This window comes from Panthera onca, chromosome A3 (assembly GCF_046562875.1).
Source record: "Panthera onca isolate mPanOnc1 chromosome A3, mPanOnc1 haplotype 2, whole genome shotgun sequence".
Taxonomy (NCBI): Eukaryota; Metazoa; Chordata; class Mammalia; order Carnivora; family Felidae; genus Panthera; species Panthera onca.
In genome coordinates, this window is record NC_138341.1 from 52,133,245 (window position 1) to 52,160,172 (window position 26,928).

At 55.2% G+C, this 26,928-nt stretch overlaps 1 protein-coding gene across 22 annotated transcripts in view; it reads right to left on the reverse strand.

Moving 5' to 3' along the window:
* DYSF (dysferlin) overlaps window positions 1–26,928 on the reverse strand; it is a 224,202-nt gene that overhangs the window by 97,561 nt on the left and 99,713 nt on the right. For all 22 annotated transcript variants that reach the window (XM_060657973.3, XM_060658063.3, XM_060658027.3 and 19 more), the window contains 11 exons: window positions 25,397–25,574; window positions 24,710–24,834; window positions 22,741–22,847; window positions 17,631–17,823; window positions 15,369–15,524; window positions 11,523–11,654; window positions 11,270–11,436; window positions 10,069–10,183; window positions 9,684–9,789; window positions 9,271–9,413; window positions 7,337–7,510 (listed from right to left, as the gene is read on the reverse strand). In XM_060657973.3, coding sequence (XP_060513956.2) covers window positions 7,337–7,510; window positions 9,271–9,413; window positions 9,684–9,789; window positions 10,069–10,183; window positions 11,270–11,436; window positions 11,523–11,654; window positions 15,369–15,524; window positions 17,631–17,823; window positions 22,741–22,847; window positions 24,710–24,834; window positions 25,397–25,574 — 1,596 coding nt within the window. The remainder of the gene's footprint in view (window positions 1–7,336; window positions 7,511–9,270; window positions 9,414–9,683; window positions 9,790–10,068; window positions 10,184–11,269; window positions 11,437–11,522; window positions 11,655–15,368; window positions 15,525–17,630; window positions 17,824–22,740; window positions 22,848–24,709; window positions 24,835–25,396; window positions 25,575–26,928) is intronic.

Here is a 26,928-nt window from a genome sequence, read left to right on the forward strand (position 1 = left end):
GCAGAGCCAGGGCATCTCCCGGCAGCCCCTCGGGGCTCTTCCCAGTTTCTGCTTCCCCATCAGAACTCGGCACCAGAGCAGGGCTCAGGGACAGGACAGGGCTGAGCGCCAAGTCAGGGCCTTGGGGAGCCCAGGGCCCACGTCACTGCCCTGGCTGCCCAGCCTCAGCTTCCAGGGAAACCCCACACAGGCTAGCAGGCCAGGCCAAAGGAGGGGAACGCTTTAAAAGAGGGAACTCGGGAACACAGACCTCCCTTCCTAATCAGGGCTGATTGCAACCTTAAGTAGAATAGCAGGCAAGGGTGCACCCCCGTTTAATTTACAGCTGGAGCCGAGGCTTGGAAGCAGCTGCAAAAATCCTTGCAAAACTACTGGCCGGCCCCTGGGGAGTTTGGGAATGGAATCAGGAAACCTGGAGAATCCACGATGCCACGTGTGGGCTGGCGCAAGCATCTGCGTGTATGTGTGTGTGTGCGCGTATGCGTCCCTCTAGGCTTTCCGTGTCTCCCAACGTGGAGGCTGCAGAGAACGCTCAAGCGGGTTTTACCCAATGCCAAGGTGCCTCCGTAATCAGGGCCATAATCAGGTTCCAGTCTGTCTGGGATGGCCCTCCCTTATGCCTCTTTCCCAGCATGATTACACATAGTATAGGCAATAAATTATAAGGTCGCCCTAGCAATTGTGGATGCAGACCCCAGTGCATGGACCGTGACATGCATGGGGCACCAGACACATCTGCCCAGCTGTGACACACACACCCCTCAGCACCCATGCATGCCTGTGTGCTGGCATTTTGTCTCAGGTACCCAAACATACAATTGGACCCTCAAGACTTCAGCATCCACATCTGGAGTGAGACTGATCCAAGGGTCCACCCATTTAAAGGAATTACCCAAATGGTCCTTCTGTGTGGGGCAGCAGAAGGCTCTTGAGCGGCCGGCCAGCCTTCCGTTAGCTCCCGCTAGCACAAAGCCAGGTAGAGAACAGGTGCTCAGCTACCATACTCAAAACATAGAATCCAGGGAAACCTGCAGCCACCTCCCCCGCCTGTGCAGATCAGTGGGGATTTTGATTACTTAATGAGGCAAACCCCTCTCACCTCCCAGACGCTGCCCCTGGTCAAAGCGCCCGCTCTGGGAACCGGGCCTGCATGCTCTGCGTACGGCATGGGCTTCATCCAGGTGCAGAGACGGCCCCTCCCCTCCCCACTCACATCTGACCTCCTTCTCAGCCAGCTCAAATCCCACATTGCTCCTCTCTGGCACCAGCTTTTCCCCAAGCTCCCCCACCCCCACCCCCAGCACTTCCAAGTCCCAGCTGCTCTTCTCTGCCCCTAGGCTTGGTCTGGGAATGCCTGTCTCTGTAGATCCTCTCCACTTCAGGTCAAGACTCAGGCTTCTGACAACCAACTGGAGGCTTCCAGGGCTGACGGCAGTTCTGCCAACTCCCCTCTAACTGCCCCAGGGAAGCTAAGCCACATAGCTACACAACAGCCAAGAGCTCTAGCCAGCAGCCCAGGACCCTCCCTAGGACCCCACTCAAGAGCCCTCTCTAGGGGGAGGACATTATGCCTTAATAGGAATGGAGATACGAACTTGGGGAGAGAGGACAGAAGAGCCCATTGTCTGGCCTTGGTTCTAGAACTGACTCACGCTGGGCCACTAGGCAAACCCCTTCTCAGGTCTATTTCTTCTGGAGTAATATGAGGGGCTCAGAGTTGTTCTAGAACAGCACTACTGTCCAACAGAACTTCCTGCAACGATGAAACTGTTCTAGAGCTACACTGTCCAAAATGGTAGCCACGAGCCAGGTGGGGCTATTGAGCACTTGACATGTGGTTGGTGTGACTGGGGAACTAAATTGTCTTATTTTAATTACTTTAAATGTAAATTTAAATACTCACATGTGGCTAGTGGCTACTGTATTAGACAGTGCAGTTCTGGAACCTCAGTCTCCCCAACTGGAAAATGGGTATAATAATAGAATCCAGTCTTCTGGGGTCACTGTGAGGATAAAATGAGACAATGTATATAAAGCTCTCAGCCTGATCTTTAGCACACGGTAAAATGGGTTTTAGTAATTTTTATCCTCTTTGGGGTCCTAAATTCCCTTGAGAATTGGAGGAAACCGTGAACCTTATGTCAGAATTTACACACCACAGACACACATGTGCACGTACATGCACTTCACACACGTGTACACGCATACGTGCACATACATGTCACACAAGCACATTGCGCACATATTGTATGTGCACACACATCATCCACGTGCTTACACATCACATCCGCACACCCACAACCATGCATCCAATTTCAAAGGGACCCAAAGCCAGGTGGAGAGTGCCTTTCGAACATGAAAGCTCCTTCCAGCTCTAAAAATCTCCAAGGCTATGAGCACATGTTGCCGAGTCCCCATCTCCTTCCCTCCTGCCCAGGCTCAGGCATTTCAGAAAACCCTTCCTAACCCTCGGGGCCAAGCACAGAGGCAGGGCTCTGGAAAAATCCTTGCACATGGAGGGCAGGCCCAGGGCAAGGGCGACAGGATGGATTCCGTGAGCTCATCCCAGCAGCCGTCACCAGAGTTCCCAGAGAGGCTGGTGGCGTCGGGAAGGGGTGCCTGGGTGGGAGCCGGCGGTGGCGGCAGCAAGGGGTGTGGGGCGAGGAGAGGGAGGCTGGATGGAACGCGTTATAATAGCAGCTTTGTGCTCTGCTTCCCAGCTCCCTGGGAACGCCAGGAAGATTATGAAACCGGTGTCTTTGGGAATGCCAGGATATTAGCTGGAAAAAGAATAATACGAAAATAAAATAATGCTCGGGATGGAGACAGCAGACGATTAGCAGACGGAGCCAGGGCCTCCCGCTCCATGGAGGGAGCCAGGCTTGGCCCCAGCAGAAGGTTTCAGGGAAAGGCTGCCCGTGCTAATGAGCAGACAGGGCCTGCCTTCCAGCAAGATGTCTTCAGGAGGGAAACTGGCAGGCAAGGCTCGGCCTTCTGGTGGACCTGTGGGCCAGGAGAAGGATGGTAGGAGGCAAGGGGGCGCCACAGGCCTGGTGCTCGGGCCCAGACAGCCAGAAATGTCAGATTACCAGGGAGTCCACCCGGCCACCACCCACAGCTCTTCCCTGGACTCCTTCAAGGTCTGCCTCCCAATGTCCTTCCCTAAGAAGCCTCCCTCACTAGACACCATCATTCTGGAATGACTCTCATTCTGCCCTCCAGCACGTCAAAGATGCAGATCCTATGGGGTTTATTTGTACTCACATGTGAATGCCTGTCTTCCTAATCAGACGAGAGTTCCCCGTAGGCCAGGCCTCCACCATCAGATCAGGGGATCATTAGAAGTAAAAATCACTTTTCTCCCACCAAGGAGCAAGGAGAACATGTCATCATACCCTGTCTCCCTCTCTAGGACCCTGGCCACACACCTTCCCCAAATAATGGATACACTCCGCCTCTCTCTGAAAGGCATCTAAAGGGGCGCCTGGGTAGCTCAGTCGGCTAAGCATCTGACTCTTGATTTTGGCTCAGGTCATGATCTCACTATTCGTGAATTGGAGCCCCACGTGGAGTCCTGTGTCCACCCCACTACCATTGCAGAGCCTGCCTGAGAGTCTCTCTCTCCCTCTCTTTCTCTGCCCCTCCCCTGCGCGCTCTCTCTCTCTCTCTCTCTCTCAAAATAAATAAATTTTTAAAAAACATGAAGGAAAAAAAAAGGCATCCAAGTAGGGAAGGAGGGCGATGTGACCACGCCCCTCACCTTCCTCAGGCACAATGTACTTCACATCTTCACTACTCAGAGATGGTCCTTGGACCAGCAGCACTGGCATCACCCAGAGTCCTCTTAGAAATGTAGACTCTAGGTTCACCCAGACTTGTAATCAAGAGTGTGCAACAAAGCCGCCATATTGCTCCTACGTTGACTAAGGCTGAGAAGCACTAAAGATGTGCCATGTGGTTTTTCCTTACAATGACTCTAGGATGCAGTGACTTTCCCAGGTGAGGTAACAGAGTCGCTGAAGGGATAAGTAACCTGTCCACAGCTAGGAAGCAGAGAAGGCAGAATCCAAACCAAACCTGCTCCCCTGAGAAGCCTCACCTATCCCACCATGCTCTCACCAGGCAAATCAGCAGACAAAAGTAACCAGCGGGTAAGGGCAGCACCCAGGACAGTAGCTGGGTCCTGGCACCCAGAGATCCCTACCATCTGCTCCCATGATGCAGGGTGGACTTTAGCCCCCATGCCTTGCTGGAGCATCAGTATGTCCCAGGACGAAAGACAGCAGGTTCAGGGCAGGAGCACATTAAAGTGGCCATGGAGGAGTGTGTGTGTGTGTGTGTGTGTGTGTGTATGTGTGTGTGTGTGAGAGAGAGAGAGAGAGAGAGAGAGAGTGTTTGTGTGCATGTATGAGTATGTGTGCGCATGTGTGTGTGTGCATATGTGAGTGTGTGTGAGTGTGTGTGTTGTGTGCTGATGGAGGTTCGATTCACTAAAGTAGAGTAGTCTAGATAGTTACCATCAAATGGGCCTGTGGCCCTGTCCAAATGCTGGCCACACCTAAAGACTTTCCAAAACTGTGTCCTCCAACTCCAGGTCTGTGGGATCCAGCCTCTCCAACCACTGTCTGCCTCTGGTTCTCTATGTCAGCCAAGTTCCCCCAGGACTCAGAGGGCTTCACTATGTTGGTTTCTTCTGCATATCACAGGCAGGTCACATCTGCTTCACAATCAACCACCTCCTCATGTCTGTTGCCTTGACATTTGATTTCAATGCTCCCTCACGACATTTTCTCCCACATAAAGAATAAACGGATTGGTTTCTCCATGTCTGGGAAGTACCCCCCTTCATTCTCCCAGTCACTGAGCCATGAAAGCTTGGCAGTGGGTCCCCAGCCTTGTTCCTCTTCTTCCCCCAGATCCTGGCCAGCCCGGAACCCATCCACACTTCCGTCCATGTGTCTCTGGCTACCTCTGGCCTTGCGTTCTCTCTCCCACGGCCCTGGCCTCCCTGCCCTAAGCGGCCCGGCCAGCGGCTGCCAGGTCCGCCTTCTTCACACAGCACTTAACCATGTGTGTCAGACTTGCCAGGGCCAGCCATGAACTCATCGCAGCCCCAGGCCCACCACGCCCGCCCCATGGCCCAGCAATGGGAGAGGCCCTACCACGCACCCAGCAGAGACTCTGGGCCCATCTGACCCTCTCCAAACTCTGCCACTATACTGCCCTCTACTGTCTCCCCTAGCTCCCACCCCAGATGGTCGCCTCATCCCAGATCACTAATCAAGGTTCCTGATGGTCTCTACTCTTCCACCCCCAATCATCCTCCATGACTACTTGATTAATGGCCCTGAAGCCCAGCTCTGACCAGAGCACTCCTCCGCTCAACAATCCACACTGGTTCCCTACTGCTCATTGAACAGAGTCCTGTGGCCATCATCAAAAGCTCTTTGCCCAGCACTGCTTGGGTTTTTTTTTTTTCCTTTCCAGGTGCTCTTCTCCCCATCCTGGTGGTGCTGTCGACTACAGAAAAGGGGCATGACTGAAGTGGCCAATCAGAACATTCCATTCTTCACCTTCAGGCTGGCAGGGGCACATGACCAAGACAGCTAGTTAGTCACACACGAGACTGTCACAGCATCAGGGTGAAAACAGCACTCTCCTCTCTGGGGCCTCCAGCTGTGAGGAAAACAGAGGATGCCGGGTGGGCTGTGCTATTTTACCTACCAGGACTTTGCCGGCTATAAAGTTGGTGTCAGTCTTTTTTGTGGGCACCATCTTTGTTACCACACAGAGTGAGGCAGTGTGAGAATGAGGCCAAGACAGAGGCAGATGTCAGAAACAGAGTACTGCCAGGCTTAATGCCTGTTTGGCTTCTTGGGCTCTCCCATCAGTCTGAGCCCTTGAACTCCTTTTCTCTCTTTAACCCATTTCATTGAGTTTCTGTTCACGTTGGGGTGCCCGCCCAGCCTTCTCAGACATGGCCCTGACTCAGTTCTGCCACAGAGGCCTTTATCCTCCCACCCCTCAGCTGGAGCCACAAGACCACCCCCAGGCCCTGCCTTGCGCCCAAACCAGGCCCTCTCTGACAGGACAAAGAGAGTCAATGGACACCAGCCCTGCCCTACAAGCCCTCCAGCTGTGGCTGCTCCAGCTGGGGCAGCAGTTTCCTCCCACCCAGGCTGAGCACGAGCCCGGCTGAGCACGAGCCCAGCAGCCCAGAGCTCTGCCGTCTCCTTTCAGCCTCCCCGCAACTTGGCCCCAAGACATCATCAGACATCCAGCATTATCTGGCTCCCAGAGGGTGTCCTCTCCCATACTGCCACCTGGCCCACCATCAAGGCCCGAGAGGGCTGTAACCCCTCTCGGGACACTGCCAACTTCACCTCCTCTCCCTGATTCCATCCCATCAGATCCTGGGCCTGTCCTCTGTACTCCCTGGTTCAAGGCAAAGACCCACTGCTCCTCACTCAGACCAAATCCTCATGTATATGTGCACATGTACACACACACACACACACACACACACACACACACATGCACACACACACAACTGGTGCACATGTCAGCTATAGAAGCTGGTGGGACCTGCTCCCTGAGTCACAGCCCAAAGCCCCAGGGGGGTGGGCAGTCCTGGCTAGATTTCAGAAGAAGGGTCTCTGACTCTGTATCTCCTCCCACCTCCAGAAATCCCCAGGCCAAAACAGAGCAGAGAATGGCCCTACTCAGACTAGCCAGGAAGGGTCTGCTCATCTTTTGGGGGAACACATCAGCCAGACCCTAGGTAACCTTGAGCTGCCCCAATGTGACCTGCTCCAGAAAGTGTGCTCTAAGGCAGAAAGCCAGCCTGAGGACTCAGTTTCTGAGGTACATCTCTCCCCCAGAATTCCCAGGGATGCCATGACACGGCTTCTGTCCAGCCAAGGAGCACTCGTGTCCAACCAAGGACATTCAGGGGTTATTAGACCTCTCTGGCTACTCCCTGGGGTGAGGCCAAAGCCTCCCAGACCCACCCTGCAGCAGCCAGCCTCTTCAAGAAGAGCCAGGTCCCTCGGCTCTAGCCATAGGTCAGACCGAGACCCTCTCTGCCTGCTCCCAACTTGACTACACAAAGCAGCAGTGGATCTCCCAGTGCCAAGAAGGGAGCCATTTTATTTTAGGAGCACACCCAGACTGCCATCTACTTTCCCCACAGGCAACCCTAAAGGAACTGTGTAGCCAAGGTGACCAGCCACTGTTCCATCTGAAGTGCTATCCCGGGGGCTCCTACTTCAGCCCTGAACAGCCCTGGAAAGCAAGTTGCACCCCGCTGACCCACCACAGGCCAGGGACAACGTACCAGAGCCCCCTCGAGGGCAAATACGGCCGCAGGCCCTGTCTTCTCCAGGGGCTCCATGCGGCGGCGCCAGCGGCGGCGGCGGAAGGCATCCGTCTTGCGGTACTCCAGGTGGAACTTCCAGCCAAAGAGCGAGGCGTACTCCCAGCCCTCGCCCGCTGCCTCTGCCTGCCTGTGCTGCATGGGAGAGAACAGGGCAGGCTCAGGCACTGCTTGGAGGCTTGCAAGGAGTTCTTGGGCTGGACTCCTGCTGTGCCTCTCTGGCTTGCCCTCCAGGAGTCCCCACCCGCTCCACACCAGCACCCTCCAGGTGGGAAAACCTGGGAGGGCTACCTGGAGGAGGGGGGCTCTTAGCAGCTTCTGCAATGACAAGAGCCTGAGTCCGAAAATCAGGAGGGGAAGAGGCTCCCCGGGTTGTGGGGACCCAAGGAACCAGAAAGGGAAGGTCGACTAAAGTAGTGCTGAAAACACTCGGCTTTGGGTTTGTTTGTTTACTCAGATTAAGAATGGATTTCATGGATCCAAGGTTTTCTTGTCATTTCCTTTTTCTTCTTCACCTCCCAGCTTATAAAAATAGAAGCGGGTAAATGAAGATTCTGTTTCCCGACTCCAGGCTCTTTTTCCTTAGGCTAGACCTAGGTCAGCTGTGGAGGTACCCCGCCCCCACATTTCCTCGAGGGGACCCTTTCCCAGACCTGGAGAGAGACTTGGAAGTCCCTTCCTATTCAGCTGGTGACCTGAGAGACTGCCCTCTGGTACGCCTCAGGCTCAGGCTATGAACTAAGCAGTAAGTGCCTGTCCTAGAGGGCAGCTGGACTGGGCGAGCCACGCTGCCTGACACGGTTCACCTCTGTCCCCTGGGTGCTCCTACAGGGAGAGCTGAGTCTGTCTGGTTCATGGCACCAAAAATGGTTTGTTGCCTCAAAACTTTGCTTCTCCCTGGACCCAGTGACATACTTGTCTAGATTCTCTGTGCCCAAAGAGAAAGGAAGAAATTTGGGTGATGCCAAAGGCTACTTTTGGACTGGGGGAGGCCTGGTTCTTGGACCAAAATTCAACTGCATGCTTGGGAAGGAAGAACACAGAGCAAGAGGCCCCAGGGAAGGCAGGCACTGAGGCTATGCAGCACCTGGGCATCTGCAGGACTCTAGGAGCAGGTGCATGTGCTGTGTGCACTCATGTGTCCACTCTACGCCTCTGTGTTGTGGGTATACAGGCATGCCTGTGGGCATGTGTACTTGCACTGTGTACACATCCCCTGGTAAATGCTGAGGGAGCCCACCAAGGCCACTCTCCCAGCTGGCACACTCACACGATGCATACATACGTCCTCACCTACCAGCTCCAGCGGCCCCCTTCTCCAGGGAACTGCCCATGCTGAAGGAAGCAAGCCCCATGGGGAGGGTGCGTCCCTCAGCCCAGCCCCAGCAACCCCAGCCGATGACACAGCTAAGAGGCTACAAACCCCAGCCCCCTTGCCTCCAGGTGAGAATGATTTTCTGCTGCTCCAAGGGGCACCCCTCCCCAAGCCACAGCTCAGACCAAAACTGACTTGGCCTAAGACCACATCTTTGCTCCCAGCACTCCTGAGAGCACTGCTTCCGTAAACTACCTGCAGCCAAACCTGTGCTCAGACCCTGCCTCTAGGACACGCAGCCACAGCCAGAGTCTGGCTATGCCTTTGTACCTCCAGGTCTTGTGCAATTCCAAGTGCATCTCCTTGCGTAGTCATGGGCATCTGGCTGTGAGCATCTGGACAAGCATGGGAAGATCTGCGTGTGCACTGTGCACCTGCTGGGTGTGATCTGTGAGCATCTCGAGGGAGCTCATGTGCCTTATACGTGTCCTGAGCACACACGCGTGTGTCTGTGCACACATGTGCCCAGCTGGCCTCCCCCAGCCAGGGCTTCATCCCACCCACCACCTAGTGGGCTCACCCTCTTCAGTGCCTCCATCTGGCTGAGGTCCCTCCTGCGCAGGCGGACCCAGCGCCGTCGACGGTGCGTGTAGTACATCTTCTCAGCAGGAACCCAGTGCTTTGGCTTCCGATCCGGGGGGATGGGGATACTGTACTCCCAACCTGGGGGAAGGGCACCTGTCAGTCATTGCCCGGCCATTCCCCATCTCTCCAGAGGCTCTCTCTCCCTCTGGGGCACACTCACAGGCTCATGACTGACCACCGACTCTTAATTTATAGCTACAAGTATGGGCTGATCTAAGAAGTCCCCTGGATGAAGCAGCCCATTGAAGGCCAGTGCCCCGGGGCAAAAGGCCCTGCACTCAGCTGTCCCACCAGCACACCTCTTGATCTTGCTGGGGTGGGTCCCATTGGGCCCCATGTGCTGCCCACCTTGCTCATCAACGGCCCGATTGAGGTCCGTGGACCACTCTTCATCTTCCCACTTCCAGCCCAGGGGGCACTCAATGTCATCCTTGGGAAGCACCTTCTCCCCATTCTAGGACAGGCAAGTGTGAGAAGAGACAGGTATCAGCAGGGAAGCAGAAAAGATGCAACTTGACAACATACATCCCTGAAGCCCCAGGTGCCACTCCAGATCAGCATCCTACCCACACTGGTTCTCACACTGTTTCTCTGGAAACCAGAGCATGAAGCTGGGGACTTGGGAACAGGAGAGAAAATGTCCCATCTCCTCTGAGCCACAGGACCCTCCTGAGCCCAAATATCCAGGACCCCAGGAAAGCAAATGCCACCTGCCCCTGGAGCACCCACTTACCACATCCGTGTAGTTGTCACTCATGTAGATCCACTGGCCTCCAGGGAGCCGGGTCTGGTTCTCAAACACCTCCTCCACAAAACTCAGGTGGCCCGCATCAATGTCATGGAGCAGGCTGGAGGTGGGGAAGGGTCAGAACCTCCCCACCTATCCCCACCTCCAGCAGAGTACCCCAAGGCCTTGGCCAAGCTTCCCGCATCAGCTTCACCCCACCAACAACAGGGTAAAGAGAAGAGGGAAAGGAGGGGCAGAGGGTCAAGGGGAGAGAGCAAAAGGGGACGCAGGGATACCTAGAGACACTCATAGACAAAAGAATATACCACCACCCAAGATAAAGAAAAAGACATCAAAAAGAGAGAGAGGGCTGAAGACACCAAAAGCCTGGTGGGTGTTGAAGCTCAATAGATAGATAGTTGTTGAAATGGAAAATGTCATCAAGCTGTATGCTTAAGAATTGCATGCTTGAGATAATATATATTACACTTCAATTTTTTTAAAAAAAGTAAAAAAAAAACAAAAAGAAAGAAAGAAAGAAATCCAGTTGTTGAACGTCAAACAGGAAAAGAGAAAGGAGAAAGAGAGAAAGGACAGTGATACAGAGAGACCGCCTTGTTCTGAGAGGCACTTAAAAGAGAGAGGAGGGACCTCAGGCATGGGAAGGGTTGACACAGAGAGGAAGAAACAGGCTGTGACCTCTTGGAGAAGAAGGTTGCAACCAATGGAGGCAAATTCAAATGGAGGCCAACTTTAGTTTAATAATAAAGGACTTTCTTGGGTCGCCTGGGTGGCTCAGTCGGGTAAGCGTCTGACTTTGGCTCAGGTCATGATTTTGCGGTCCGTAGGTTTGAGCCCCACATCGGGTTCCATGCTGACAGCTCAGAGCCTGGAGCCTGCTTCATATTCTGTGTCTCCCTCTCTCTCTGCCCTCCCCCCAGCTCTCTCTTTCTCTCTCACTCTCTCTCTCTCTCTCAAAAGCAAATACACATTAAAAAATAATAATAATAATAAACAATAAAGGACTTTCCAATTGTTAGAGCCCTTCCAGAAAAGAACGGCGCCTCGCCAGCCCCTGGCCCTGGAAGAGTTCAAGTGGAAGTCCCCACTGCCAGCATAGGGGTGGTAGAGCAATTAATAGCACTGTAGCCTTTCGGAGAAAGGACCAGAGCAGAGGGGTCCCCCAGCCTCCCTGCCCGTGACTCACGTCTTCTCTGGACACACGAACCAGTCTCCAGCCCAGGTCCAGCCGGCCGAGGGGCGGAAGCTATCTTTGGGTAGCTTAATCTTTCCCGTGACATCAGAAAACTTGGGGTAGGTGAGGCCTGTTGTGCCCCAGTTCCCAACCAGGGCCAGTTTGGTCTGGTTCTCATACTGGAGAGCAAGCAATAAAGAGAAGTGAGGGGGTCCAGCACAGCTTGGGGCACGGAGGGCAGGCAGGGCAGGCCAGCAGCACTCACCGTTTCAGCAAAGACGGACAGCTTTCCCTCAGCAAACTGGTTGAACTCCTTCTCATCCACAGAAAGCCCAAACCAGAGCTTCACCCGTATCTGCACTGGCATCCGGGCTCCAGGAACGCCCTCCATTGGATACTAGGTACCAGAGAAGGACAGAAACCCATGATTCCCTTTAGGATCAGGATGTCCCAACTGAGACAGGGGTTGGGGGGGGAAGGCGGGGGGGTCCTCCAGGACTGGACATATTGGCCTGACACCCACTAGACATATGTCCTGTTGGAGGAATTACCAGAATTCCACAGAAAGAGAAGATATAAATTTTTTTTGAAAATTCTTAATGTTTATTTATTTTTGAGAGAGACAGACAAAGCACGAGTCAGGGGAGGGGCAGAGAGAGAGGGAGACACAGACCCCAAAGCAGGCTCCAGGCTCTGAGCTGTCAGCACACAGCCCGACGCGGGGCTCAAACCCACAGACCGCAAAATCATGACCTGAGCCGAAGTCGGACCCTCAACCGACTGAGCCACCAGGTGCCCCAGGAATGTATAATTAAGAAGGCCTCTCCCCACCTGCCAAGATTCCTCCCCACCAAAGAGGACTATCATCCGCACCTAGGCGATCTTTGCTAAAATTAGCCATGCCTAGATAGACCAGGGTCCCCCATTCTCCCCTCTCCCCCCACATCCCATTTCTGTTTCTTCTAGAGTAACACTGCCCAATGGAACATATAACATTTCCGTCACAATGAAAATGGTTTATACCCACATGGTCTAGTCTGGTAGCACTAGCCCCTTGTGGCTGGTGACTGAACACTTGAAATGTAGCTGCTGTGACCGAGGAACCAAATTTTTAGTTTTATTTCATTTTAATTAATTTAAATGTAAATAGCACCTTATGGCCACCATATTGGAAAGTGCAGTTCTACTATGTATCTCTAAAGGAGATAACAACGATCCAGGTCTGGAAGGGGAGGAGGTTAAAGCTTCCTCCTTAATTTTCAGTTTGTTTGGGATGGGGGGTTGTGTTTTTGTTATTTTTGTCTTGGCTCGATGTCAGTGTATCATCTGATAGCCCTATCCTTTCAAGCGCTTATCAGCATGTTAACCACTAGGCACTGGTCCTCAATTGCTTATTATCCTGAAACTTTCAGAAGCCCTGCCAAAATGGAATAACCACAACAACCCAGCATAAAACATTTATTCTCCACAACTACTTCCCTGTTTGATTGAAATCAACGGTCAGATATGGCCTGAGGAACAGAAGTTCTCACTCTTAGAACAACACCCTGTCTCTTATAGGAAGTAGCACATTAAGTACCTAGGTTTCGTGAGCATGAGCCTGGAGGGGTATCTCCTCCTCCGCAATGGGGTGGGGGCTGAATGAGAGGAGAAGGGAGTTTTGATGGGTTCAGAAGAGGAAAGGGGGGGCCGAGGTAAGAGGTCCGCAACAGGTAGAGGAGGCCTACACCCCAGGAAGGAGAGCCCAGGCCATGGAAAGGGATCAGAAAGGGGTGCAGGGCATGCCACGACAATGATGGTCTCACCCTTCACCCGGTCTCTCTGCTTTTGGTTCATCCGTGGTAAAGCCTGGAGGAGGGCCTGACCCCACATGTCACCCCCTGGAAACCTCCCATGACTGTTGGCTTCAGCTGTCCCCTCCCTGGGGTGGTTAGTGGCCTTTTTCCCTCCAAACCACGAGCCCCAGGGAGATGGCAGGAATGCCTGACCCTCCCTTCCCCCTTCCAACCCCAGTCTCTCCCCTGCCCTCCCCTAGACGGGGCCAGCCTGCCGGACCCAAAATAGCAACAGCAAATAAAGAAATGTCTAGTTTGGGGCTCCTCTCCCTCTCTACTGGTGCTCATTTTTTCCAACTTTGGTTTAAGTTAAGAAACACCAATGTTTTCTTGGTCTCTGCTTGCTGCCAACATTTTTGTAGAGCTTGCTCAGGAGCTACTGGCGGGGCTCATAAACTCAGTGGGGAAGACTTCGAGAAACAATTCTATATCTTTTTTTTTCCTTCCTTTCTTTTTTTTTTTTTTTTTTTTTTTTTTTGCTTGGAATCAGGGAAAAATGTTCAGTTTGTGTTTCCCCAAAGACACAGGGCCGAGAGGTCAGAGCCTGAAGCTCATCTGTTCAAGTACATCCCCACCTGCACTCTAGCCAGACAACCTTTCCTGGTTAGCCCCGCTCCGATGCGGCAGCTCCTTCACTTCCTTTCCCTTCTGCCCTGCTAGGCGAGAAGCTGGCTTAGGAGGGATGCAAAGCAGGATGCTAGGAGGTTAGGACAGCACAGGGAACATGCCCCAGGTGGCACGTATGCAGGTGAGAGGGGGCAGCCCACTGCCTGACACCTGCCCACTCTCTCTCTAGGCAAAGCTGGCCTCCCCAGTGACCCCAAGTCCAGGTATCTACTCATCTCTGCCTTTATGTCGGCCTCCAGTCGTGCTGGTGGAGCCTCCTCTCCCCAGGGAGCAAGGGAGCTCCACGGGGGAGAAAGGGGAGAAGAGCGGAGAGAAACGGACATTCATGGATCACACCTCGTTCCAGCAAGATCCATGGCCTGCGTCACCTAACTGAATCCTGAAAACCTGTGAAGTGGGCAGCCTCCTGCTCATTTTACAGGTCAGAAGACCGCCAGCAGTTCAGGGAGGTTAGGCAACACAGTATTCCAGCCAACCCCGTGACCTGTCCACACACACTGTGCCGTTGAAGCCTGTCCTCTCTACCGACCCCAGGGGGTGACAGGAATGACTAGCCAATACGTGAATGGGTTGACCAACAGCCACTGAGAGGTTTGAGGCTAAGGCTAACCAACAATGAGTGGCTGGAAGAGGCGAGGCAGGTGCCGGTCCTAGTGTGGATAGAAGGAGGGGCGGGGGAGAGAAGGCTGAGAGCAAGGGGCTGGGGCAGATGGGCCAGGCTGGGAAGAAGGCCAGATGGCTTATAATTCCAACAGAACCATCTGGAGTGAGCAGTGAGTGGCAAGGGGCAGGCCTGCCTTCCAGGGCTACTCTTCCTCTGGCAGGACAGCCTCAGTGACAGCCCTTCTAACAGGGACTCTCCCCTCAGACCCGGGCAGTCATGGCACAGGAAGGGATTTCCCTGAATTGTGTCCTGGCCACCAGGCCACAGTATATCCCAACCAACGCAGCCTCGGCTCTCTGTTCCCACATTAACCTAGAGAGGAGGATGGGGGTCCTCAGGCACCTGCTCACATCCCTGTCACTCAGCCCAAGGCTGGCCAGTCAAGAAGACGGACAGGGTGCAAGGATGGGGGTTGGAGGAGGAGGAAGGGGAGGAGAGGTGCAGGCAGGACAACATGAAGGGTACTGGATTACTCACCCCCAGCTCCCTGAGGGGCCAGAGCCTTAGGCACACTCGATGCCCAAACACCAGCCTTCCCACAGGGAAGAACTTGAATCTGAGCATGATCCCAGCTGGAGTCAAAGCACTCGGGCAGAGCATTGAGGTCTCTACCAAGGCTCTTACAGGTTGGGGTGGGGGCTGAGAGCTGAACCCCTCTCCCAGAGGTCTGGCTGGGGAGATCGAGAACAGCCTTGGGAGTCAGCCCCTCCCAGACAGCCAGGGGGCAGAGGGGCACAGACCCTGTCTCACTCATTCCTAGCACCTCCGATTCCAGCTCCCACCTGCCAACTTTCTAGACCAGGTGTGTGGGGTCTAGGGACTTGGTAGGGGAGAGACAACAGAAAATGGTTTTACACAAAGCCCTCGGCCCCTTCTGAGACTCAAGCCTAAAGACTCAGTTAGATGGAGAACAGGAGGGGACATGGAACAGGAAGGGGACAACCTGGGAGAAAATACGGTCACGACTTGAGAAAAAAGAACCCACTTTCAGAAATATCGTCTGCAGCTTCCCACAATTCTTGCCACAGTAGTTGGGACCCCGCCGGGAGAAGAGGATCTCGTGGGCGGGCACCCGCTGGTACGCCACTCGCTTGTCTCCCTGCAGCATCCAGATGATGATGTCGGGCAGGCTGTTCTGGGGCTGGAGAGAGGACGGCAGTCAGGGTGGGGAAGACCCACGCCCCACAGTCCACCCTGAGACACCCAAGCCTCTCCTCCCAGCTTCCAGCTCTCCCACCACCCACCCTCAAGAGTGGCCCACCCCTTGACCTCCCAGGGCCAGCTGGGCACCTCTGTCTTCAGCAGCTATGAGCCCCCAGGGACAGGGCATGAGGCTGCGTCCGCTCACATCAGGAGCCTGCCAAAAATTCACTGAGCTGAGTCCACATTTTCCGGGAAGAGACACTCCTGCCTGGAGCCGAGAGCTTATGTTCTTAGATCTCCCTCCCCTGGGTAGATAGATGCTTCTTGGCGGGGGCAGAGATTGGAGGATTTGATTTGACTCAAGAAATGACATCATACTTAAGATGCTACCCTTCTTCCTCACCCCCGAGAATAGCAGCAAATCCATAGATGTGCCCCTTCCCCGAGGACACTCCCACCCTCCTCTCTCTAATAGCAGGGACTTGTGGGGTCTGGTCCTTTTCTGGGCTTAGTGACATTAGGCTCTGAAAATGGCGACTAGCCCGGAACAAAACTGCAAGGCCCTGAGCCCCTCGGAGCCACTAACTATGAGTGAGAACCACTGGGCACAGCCCATCTGCTTCCAAGGTTGGTGAGCAAAGTGTGCTCAGTGAGGTGGCGCTGGGCCTCTAACCAGGGCCACGGCTGACAGCTGATGCTCCTAGAGCCTCACTGGGCATTTCCCAGCTGCACTCCCTCCCTGCAGCAGAGATAGGCAGCCCCACTTGCCAGGTGAGGAAATTCAAGCTCAAAGAGGGTAGGAGCCAACCAGGTTCCTCTGACTCCAAATAATGGTTCCTAACCACTCTCCCAGCGTGGTGCCAGCACAGCGGCAGCTGCAGTGCTCCTGGGAACTTGCTAGAAATGCAAATTCTCAGGCTCCACCCCAGACATGCAGGATCAGACAGGGTTTACAACCTGTTTTAACAAGCCCTTCAGAGGATTCTGATGCACACTCAAACCTGAGAAAGACTCTCTCTGGGTTCCCTTGCACTCAATACACTTGACCTTAACCCCTCCCAGCCATATCACAATCTGTGCTGAGAGTTCCAGGGTCAATCTGGGCCAAGATTATGGAAGGCAGCCTTTGTCCAGCCCAAAGATTGGTCTGTGGCCACTGCATGGGGACAGCCTGTGGCTGGGCAATACAGTGTTTGCCCAGGTAGCTGGCCACATGCCCAAGGCCTTGCTCAGGGACGAGTCCAAGGCTCACTCTCAGGGACCAACTCTCTGGGCTGCTTTCTGCGCAGCCCCCTACCTCCTGGACCCCCTCTCCCCTTCCACAACTCACCTCTCCAGAAGCCCCTCTCAGGCCCCGCCCTTTCTTACATTCCTTCTGGGGAGGTCCCTCCTCATCACCCCCACCCCCTCCATAGGGGGACCACACACCTCTCTGGTCGGAATGGGCAACAGCTAGTCTACCCATAACATCTGAGCAGAACTTTGTCCTCATTCTGAACAAATCTGTAGAATGCTTGCTTGCCCTAGGAACTGGGTGGGTACATCTGACCTGGGGCGGGGAAGGGGGTGCTATGTAGGTGGGGACAAACTGCAGCCACCACTCTCTGATTCAATATAACAAAGTTCAGAGTTACTATAAATGCAGCCTCCTCAGGCCTGGGGCTCGGAGGCATTTGGGAGAACAGGAAATGCAGGGGCACCAGAGAGGCTGGTTCAAGGCCAGGTGCAGAAAGGTACTAGTTGGCAGGGAGGAGTCAGGTCCCCGGGGAAGCAGGCCCCAGCACTGAACCTGGAGCCAGGCGTCCTGGGTTCCAGTCCAAGCTCTGTCTCTGGCACACTTTGGTGACATTTATTGAGCACATTGGGGGCACCGTGCGAACACTACCGCACAACAGGCTCTGAGCTAGGCCCCGTAACACCCAGGATCCAATTGCAACCTCTCTCCTCCTGCTGGGGACATTGAGGATCAGAAAAATTGAGTCACCTGACCAAGCCCACCCAGAAATGGAGCCAGAGCTGGATCACAGTCCAGACAAGTGCCCACATCCCTCCCGGTTCTGATGCTCTCAGGGAGGAAGAAAGACACCTTCCAGGGGTTGACTACCTCATCTGCCAGGGCCCGGACACGCAGCAGCCAGTCTTCCGCCTGCTCCAGGGCAGCAGGGAGCTCACTGCGGCCAAGTTTCAGTGCCAGGGCCGCCTCAGTGATCTGGCCTAGGTGACGGGTACGCAGCCTGTACAGGTACTGGTCCAGGTGGGTGGCAGAGGGTATCTCTTGGACGTCGCCTAGGGGCTGGCTGTGAGGGACAGACAGATGAGATGAACCCGGCAGTCGTCCAGGCCCAGGTACACATGCTGTACACACACATGCACACGGAACACCACCCCCCCCCCCACTGCCAAAATAGGCCCCACACCCTCCGCCTGCCTGTTGGGTACTCCGTGTGCCCCAAGTGCCTTCTCCAGCCTGACCCACATGCACAGTCATCTCCATGTGACCGGCTCCATCGTCACCTCCTCCAGGAAGCCTTCCCTAACTACACTGGTCTGTGTGCCTCCTGTTCTGAAGTCCCTCTGCCTTTTATTCCAGAGCTGCCTGTTTGGAACTTAGGAGTTCTTTTGTATGTATGTGAGTTCTGTTGCATGTGTGTCCCCTCTGCCCAACTGACTGCAAGCCCTCAGAGGGCCCAGCAGGTCCCTCGGTGCCCTGCACCTTCCTAGAGCAGAGGCCGGAGTGCTAAGTTGCCCTTGGCTGAAATGAATCCATTCTGTTGTATGCACACTTTCTTCAGGAAGGAAATTTATGGACCCCTGACAAGCCACTGCAGACACTGTGGGGAGGCCGGCAGCCAGCAATACAGATGTGTCGACCTGGGGCAGCCCCATGACACCCCTCCCAGAAGCCTTTGGAGAGGAGGTGCGGGGTACATACAGCCCCAGAAATACAACCCTAGGCCCCAAGTGGGGGTTGGGTTTAAACTCAATCCTATTTGCAGGCAAAGAACTCTGACCCTCCCCATCCCTCTGGGCTCCCTGGAAGTCTTTCTTCACGTGGCCCTTCCCGACCATACTAAGCCTCTGGGGTCAGTCCATACACACACAAGGGTCATGCAGGGAGGGTGGGGTGGGGGTCTCTGTGCTCTCCCTCAGCAGGCAGGAGCCCTCTGGATTACCCCTGCTTGGGGGTCTGGGGGCTGCTCCACCCCTGCCCCACCCCCACTGAGCCCTTGACTCCCAAGCAGGACATCAGTCAAACCCGCTCCACCAGTCCTGCCCCCAGCACTTGCAGCCCCCCCCCCCCCCACCTCACACTCCCCTCCCCGCAGCGTCTCGACTCCGGCTCCCGGCTGATTTATTTTTCTGCCAATTTCCCCGAGCTATGCAGAACCAATTACCGCCGGAGCGCAGCGGCACTGCGGCCGCCAGATACACCACTCTGGCAGGCCCTCGGCGCACTACATTTTTCCTGTTATTTTTTTTAATTGAATTTTTAGGGTGGGGGGAGCGGTACGCAAACTCCATCTCGGGGAAACTTAAGCCCCGGGGCCTGTCTCAGGTCACGTACTGCACACCCTGTAGTAATATAATATTTACTGCCCCGAGGGTGCCGCGGATGGGGCTGCCCCAGGCCAGGAGAGGGGCGGCCTCCATCCCCAGCCCACTCGATTGGGGTGGAGGGGCATGCCGGGTGGGTAAAGGGGGGCCTGGGCCAGAGTCCTGGCTGGGGCCTGCCTGGGAAGGAGGCCTGAGTGGGCCTGAGGGTGGGGGCAGGCAGATCTGGAGTTGGATATGGAGAGCTGAGCCAACGAGGCTGATTTACGCTCCCAGCCTAGGTCGGGAGCTGGGAGGGACTGCCATACAGACCACCAGAGGGAGATTTTCATGGAGGCCACCAGTCCAGCCAAGACTCCCTCAGAAACAGCCAGGACCCGTGACTGCCATCAGCAAGATATCCTGGACCTTTCCCACCCCAGGAAAGCCCAAGGCAAGAGGTACCAAAGGACAGGGAGACTGGAAAATGAAGGTCAGATGATATTGTGCCCCCAACCTCAAACAGGGACTGTTGCCCTGCCAAACCCGGCTGACTCGGAAATGGTGGGCAGGCCCGGGGCAGGGCTCAGTGCAGGCTGAGAACAGAGCTGGACCGCTCAAAGTCGCCGCCGTCCCCTGCAGTGAATGGGTGTCTTTGTCAAGAATAGCCATCTGGAAGGGACAGTGTCCAGCCTGAAAGATGAGCTGGTCCAGGGGTCATTCACTTCATTCCTCATGAGCTGGTCCTGACGGGGGGGGCTGGGTTTGGAGACCCCGGCTTGCCCACAGGGAACACCCAGAACAGAGAGGCTAACAGGCTAGGTCCCCACTGAGCAGCCTCAGAGGCAGAAGTACTTCCTGGAGGAAACTAGTCAGGCCAAGAAGAGCCAGATGGCATTCTGGCCGAAGGAACAGCATGTGCACAAGTCGAAGGCTCAGGGGCAGGAGGGAGCACATGTGGGGTGGTGAGAGGCTCCAAAGGGCCGGAGGGTAGGACTTCTGGGGTCCATGAGGCAGAGAGGGAGTGGGGACAGAGAGGCCCCTCCACCAGGATGAGAGCTGGGACTTTTCCTGAAGGCAGTTGGGAGCCACTGAGGGCTGAAGCCAAGGTGGCACGACAGTTTTAGGAAGACTCCCGAGAGTGAACTGGATGTGCCGACAGAACATCCAGGTAGAGATGTGTAGCAAGCAGATGGGTCCGTAGGTCTGAGGACGAGAGGAGAAGGCTGGGCTGGAAGAACAGAGTGGGCACCACTGGCAGGGGCAGACTGGCTACCAGGGAAAAGGGCAGATGGGAAACGAAGGACACTGATTTAGGAGGCAGGACGGGGCTGGCTGAAGGAATGGTGAGCAGCCAGGGGTTGGCTCTGGTGCACTGGCTTGGGGCCCCAACACTTGTCAGCATGGAGTCAGAGGTGAAGGCAGGCCTCTTGCTGCTGTCCCAGGGCTATCAGTGGCCTTGAGCAGTGCCTGAAGGAATTGGTCCTGATGCTTAGTATTCCTCCCTGGAGAGCCATTTGTGCATTCCAAGAAGATGGGAACCTTCCCCCCAACTCCTGACCTGGGATCAGTGTCCCTAGGGGGCCCCCAGGCACCTTCTATCCCCAGGAGAGGGACTCAAAGGGGACCAGGCTTAGGCAGAAGTATGAGAACAGAGTCCTGAGAGGGCCAGTGAGGGCAGCCCAGGACTTGGGTCCCACCTGTCTCCGATGTTTCAGGCACCTGAGACCCGCCAAGGTCCACACGACCCATGATTCAGGAGCAGTGCTGCAGGTAGAGCCCAGAGCCCTGGCCCACCCTCCACACCCGGGCTCTCAGGCTCCGAGCCCCTCCCTGTGCTGACTGCGCCCCATGTGCCCCTCCAGCCTCACTCTGTCCTCCAAACTCCAGACCACAACTGTCGTCAGGTACCCAACACGGCCAGTCCTAAGCTCCTCGTCTTCCCCTAAAGCTGCTCTTCTCCCACTGATCCCCTCTAAGAATAGCCCTATGTCTACCCAGCTGCTCTGGCCAGAGCTGGGGAATCATTCTAGACCTTCCTTGAGCCCCCATATCTAATCAGGCCCAGCCACTTACTAGAGGTATGAATCCTAGCACAAAAAGCATTCATGACGAGGCTGTTGTCATTATGATGCCTCCTCAGGAGTCCACACTGCCCTGTGTCTCTCTCTGTCCTCTGTCCCCATCCCTCCCCATGTCCCTGGCTTGGGTAACATCTTCGTCCAATGTCCGCTCGCCACCCCACCAACCCCCTGGCTCACACTATAGCCAGGGCGAGCATCTGAACCACGAGGACCCCCGTGGCCCCACCCAAAGCCTCTCAGAGCCGAGCTCACTTTGGTGGACCCCTGGGTCTGTCCCATTTGGGTTTCAGCTTCCCCTGCCATTCCAGGGAGGAAGCAGGCATTTCAGGCTTCCGCACCCTTACCTGGACAGTCCCCTCTCCAAAGGCTGGCTCCCACTCCTCCTTCAGAACTCACATTGGGGGCATCCCCTACTCCACAAAGCTTCCCTGAATTCAACTTGAGCTTGATGTACCTGCTCTGAGCTCCTATGGCACACGCCTCTAACTCCCCAACGTATGTCATTTGCTCACTTTTGCATCTGTCACCTCAGGAGGGCTGAAGCTGCAGGCTTCAGAAAGATTCAGGGAATGGGTGAATGATCTGCCTGAAATTCCACCATTGAGGGGCAGGGGAGTTTCTCTGGGGTAATGTTTTGTTTGATAAAGATGCACTTCCCAACTGGGGCACAAAGGACGAGAAGGCCCTGTGTCAGGCGGCCACGGTTACCCATTTCTGAGTGCGAAGGCACTTCTCGGACATTCAGCAGAAGGGGAATGGTAAGATTGAGAGGGGCACAGAATACGGTTTCATACATTTACACTTAACCCCGCAGACAGTAGAAAAACAACTGTTTATCATTAAGTCCATTTAACAGCTGAGAAAACGGAGGTCCAGAGAAATGAAGCTGCCCAAAGCCACAATGCCGGTTAAAGGGACAAGAAGCTAGGTCTTCTGACATTTTTTCTTAATAGTAATTATAGCTACCATTTATCAAATACTTCCTAAAAGACCAAGCATTTTGCTTACATGCTATCATAAGCAGTTATTCTTAATATGTGGTTGAAGATGAGGAAAGGGAGGCTCAGAGCAGGTGGGTGGTGAGCCCCAAATCACCCAGCAGTGGAGGGGAGGCTGAGATGCTTCCCCTTCTGCTGGGCCTCTAAGCACCCCCACTTTCCATCACCCCCAGAGCCCTCTTTTCCTGAAGCTGACGATCAGCCGTGTCAATAGAAGGTTAAATAGAAACCGGGGTCCCCGACATGGCCTTGGGGAGGAGGGGCACTGTCACCCCCACCAGCCAGCTCCTCCTGGAGATTCCATCAGGGAAATAGGAGGTCGGGGATCAGAGACACAATGCTCCCCATTCAGGTGAGCCGGGCCGCCCCAGGCCCGCAGCTGCCGCTGCTGCAGGGAGATTTATGACCTGCTCTAAATGTCACCTTTTCAACTCCCCGCGCTGGCTCCACCACCTTTGGACTCAGCACGGGCTGGACTGCTGGCCAAGCGTGGCTGGGGAGACGTGCCGCGCCACTCACTGCCACACACGAACACTCCTAGGGAAAGGGCCTGGCTGAGCCAGGAGGGGAGGGGGGCGCATGGGTGCCAGGCACCCCCTACCTGCAGTCGGAGATGAGCTCATCCATCAGCTGAGCCAACAGGGAGTCCACGTCCTCGGGGCTGCACTGAGCCTTCAGGGCCAAGTGGACTTGCTCCAGGCCAGCTTCCTGCGGAACAGGCAGGCGAGGGTTGGGAGCGGCACTGCAGGGTGGCAGGTATGCACCAGACCCCCAACCCCCAGGCCCCGTCACCGAAATCTGAGTCGGTCACCCTGAACCAAAGGAGAGAACAGGTAGAGCAGAGAAGGCGGAGCCCAGACCCAACAAACCAGAGTCTGTCTCGCCTCGAGAACCTTCCGGGGCTCCCCACACCAAACAGATCTAAATTCCCAAGCCTGGGACCCCAGCCGCCGGCCTGGTCATGGGACTTGAGGCCGTGTGCAAGCTCCCACAGAACTCCGCTGCATTTGGCTCCTCACCGGGCCCCCTCAAGCTGGTCTGATAACTCACAGCCGAGGGACCTGCTGAGTCCACACCAGTCCCCACCTGGAAGGGCCCATCCCTTCCCAATCTGCCCGTCCTTTCTTCAGGAACACTCAGATAACCTCCAATAGCAGGGAGTTCCCTCTCCAAACTCACGGCCCAGTCCCTCCCAGGTCACATCCGTCTCCTCCTGGGGTTCCTCTGCAGCCATCTCCACGGGCCTCAGCCCTGAGTTGTGAGACAGAGACCTCTCACAGAATACCTGTCAGATCAAGGGCTCACCCCTGAGTCCTCTCAGGTCCCCTCCCCACCTGTCAGCCTCCCTGAGCACATGCCATTCTGAGGACAGGCCTTGGGAAGGACACCCAGTCCAGGCCCTCAGGGAGCGTCTTGTGGGAGAACAGCTGACCCCCAAGGTGTCTGGACCTGTAGAACATGGACACCAAGCCCTGAAGAACTTGGGCGCTGGCTGGTCTCCTCCTTCCCCGAGAGCTGCTAGTCTCAGGAAGGCTGGCCACCATGCCTTCACATAGGCCTGTATCCCCTCCCTGCCCCTTCAAGACCCCAATTGCCCCCCCACACCGCTCCCCATCCTCCTCACTGTGCTCACCTCCACACCCACAGACACGCCCAAGCCTCTGCAACCCCCTCCCTCCACCCCGCTGCCCCACAGCTTGCTCCAGCAGTGTGGCCGCACCTGCTTCCCCGAGGTTCCCATGGGCCACCCTCCTTGTGGATGAGCCTCCATGCACGCACAGAAACAGCCTGGGGCCACTACCAGGATCACCAGCTGCATGCCCTTGACCTCTACGCCTCTGTCCACTTTGATGTCCTCCACTCTCTGGCCAAATGCCAGGCTCTCAGCTCTCAGCATCCACAGGGAAACCCCCAGAGGACCCCCTGGTCACATCCAAAGCAGGACTCACTGCCTGACCTCATACACACTGCTTCTCCCTGCCTTTCCAAGTCCCCAGCCACCAAGTCCTTCTAGCCCAAGTCCTGCAGCTTTGCTCCTGAGGTCCCTCCTGCCTGGCACCTCGTCACTGTTCCCGGACTACCTCAATGGCATCCTAACAGGGCTCCTGCCTCCCATCTCCTCGTGGCCTCTGCAATGCCCCCCAATGCTCCTTGGCCCTTTCCCTCCTCTGAGCCCCCATCCATTCCCGTGGTTCTCCTAGAGTGTCACCTGCACTTCAGTTTGGAACCTCTGTATGAGAGGTGTGGGGTGAACCTGCGCTTGCCTTCACTAAACTGACTCCCGAAGGCATTCCTGTTCAAGTCTACCTTGTGGCTGCAAGCCTCCAGCACAAAGCCCTGCATGTGGTCAGAGTCAAAGGCAGTTGGTGAATGAATGAATGAATGAATGGGTGCAAGGCTCCATCCTGTTGCTTCAGCGTGGCTCCACTCAGCTCCTTCTCTGCATCATCTCCTACCTCAGTCTGGGCTCCTCAGATCATTCTCACTCCCCTCTCCCTGATCCACAGGCCCCCACGGGGACAGGGGGTGTGCACAAGGGTGTGTGCAGGTGTGAGGCAGTTTCTACTCACCAGCCGGTCAGCGATCCTGAGCAGCTGGTTCTGAGCCTCGACCCGGTGGCTGATGTCCTCCCAGTAAGATGACAGCACCACCACGGGCTTCACGTTGCCCCAGGGCAAATAGTAGTAGTGGCACCCTGGAAGGATGCAAAGGGCCTGGTACTGAGCCAGGAGCACAGGGGTGGGTAGGAAAGGGACCCAGGGTGGGACACATTCAGGCACCTGCTCCTTCCCCCTGAGGACTCCCTTGGACATACACATGTGGTTCATATTCCCCAAGGTTCAAACAAGGAGTCTGAGCTCCCTTCGTGTGCGGAACCAACAGCAGCTGCTCTCATTAGGGCTCTTTAGCTCATCCAAACAAAGGGGTTGTTAGAAGGACCCTGGGAAACCCACGCTCTCCAAAATCTCAACACCAAGCCAGCATGAAATTGACTACTGCCATAGGTCAGGATCAACGCCGACCACAGCCAGTTTTAGGAGCCCCATCTGTGGTCCTGGCAACAGGGACCCGCCTGGAGGCGAGCGGGGAGTGGGGGGTAGCACAGGGGGACAGAGCTGGGAGTCACCCCAAATAGGTTTGCACGGGCCAGGGCCTTTGCGTGGGCCTCCGGCAGCTTTCCGTGAGAAACAGTATTGAGGGTTCAGCCCCTGCTCTGTGGTCTGGGTCCCAGCCGGGCGCACAGCCTCTGGCCTCACCGTCAAAGACCGCCCGGCTGTACTGGGTGGTGGAGGCCAGCGGCAGGCAGGTCGTGTCGAACTTGTTACCGTAGTTCCCGATGCTGACCTCAAACTGGATGGCATCATCAACATCCTGGAGCATGGAGGCCGAGTAGAAGGCAGCAAACAGGGAATACTTGCGCCTCCGGAGGTACTTCTGGGAACAGAAAGGGCAGACGAAGGGTCATGAGGAGCAGGAAGGAAGACACTGGGGTGGGGAGGCATCACGTGTCTGGCAGGTCCTGGCCGTGACTGGCGCCCAATAAATCCTGGCTGGACAGATGGGCGGTGAATGGTCCAGCTAAGCAACAGTGCCCAGATTTGGTTACTAACTGAGCAAACTCATTCCAGGCCTGTGTATTTGGCCCCGTTCCTCTAATAAGGTCTGATCCTCCAAGGTCATGCTGCTCCTCAATCCAAACCGGCAGCAGTGGCCTCGCCACCACGGGGATGCCTGGTCGCCTGCATCTGCCACTCGAAAGGGGCCAAAGGGTCTAAACCACCATGCCTCTGCCCAGAGCTCCCAGCCCATGCCACTCAGAGTCTCCACCACACCATCCAGCCCTGCATTACACACGAGCTGCCATGTGTTTGGGACGAATGTCCCCTCTGGGCATCAGGCACAGGGCTGAGGACATGGCAGGCACTCAATCACACATCCCAAGATGACTTTGCAATCCCCTTCACGGAAGGCAGAGAGAAGATGGTTACACAACTGGGTTTTTGAATCGTGTAAATAGAGGGGCGCCTGGGTGGCTCAGTCAGTTGAGCATCTGACTCTTGATTTCGGCTCAGGTCATGATCTCAGGGTTCATGAGACTGAGCCCCGCATCAGGCTCCATACTGACAGAGCTTGGGATTCTCTTTCTCCCTCTCTCTCTGCCCTCCCCTGTTCGCACTCTCTCTCTCTCTCTCCCCTTCAAAATAAATTTAAAAATTTAAAAACTAAGTACATAGTAATAATAGCTAACGCTTATTGACTGCTCACTGCATGCAGGCTTGAATTAATTTAATTCTCCCAACAATCTTATGAGGTTAAGTATAATCACTACCCCAACTTCACTGATATGGAAACTGATACAGAAGGATTCAAACCAGCGCTTTCCGACTACAGAGTCTGAAAGCTTAAAACACCACACAGACCCCATACAGCTGCCTCCTGGACACAAGGCTCAGCTCTACCGCTTGCTGCTCTGGTACATTTAAGCCTCAGTTTCCTCATCTGTAAAATGGAGATACTAACAGCAGCCACTTCACAGGTGCTGGGAGGACTCAGTGCCATCAAATGTCACTAGCGTAGCGTTTGACATACGGTGAGTGATTAATAAGCGTTAGCTATCTTTACATTATTGTTATAAAACACACTTCTCATTTTGCATCAAGCTCTAGACTTTTAAAATATTTTCATTTATTTTCTTTGAGCCTCTGAATATCCCTCAGGAAGGTAGGATAGCTGTGGGGTTACTTCCATTTCACTGCTTAGGTACTGAGGCCCAGAGGGGTGAAGGAAC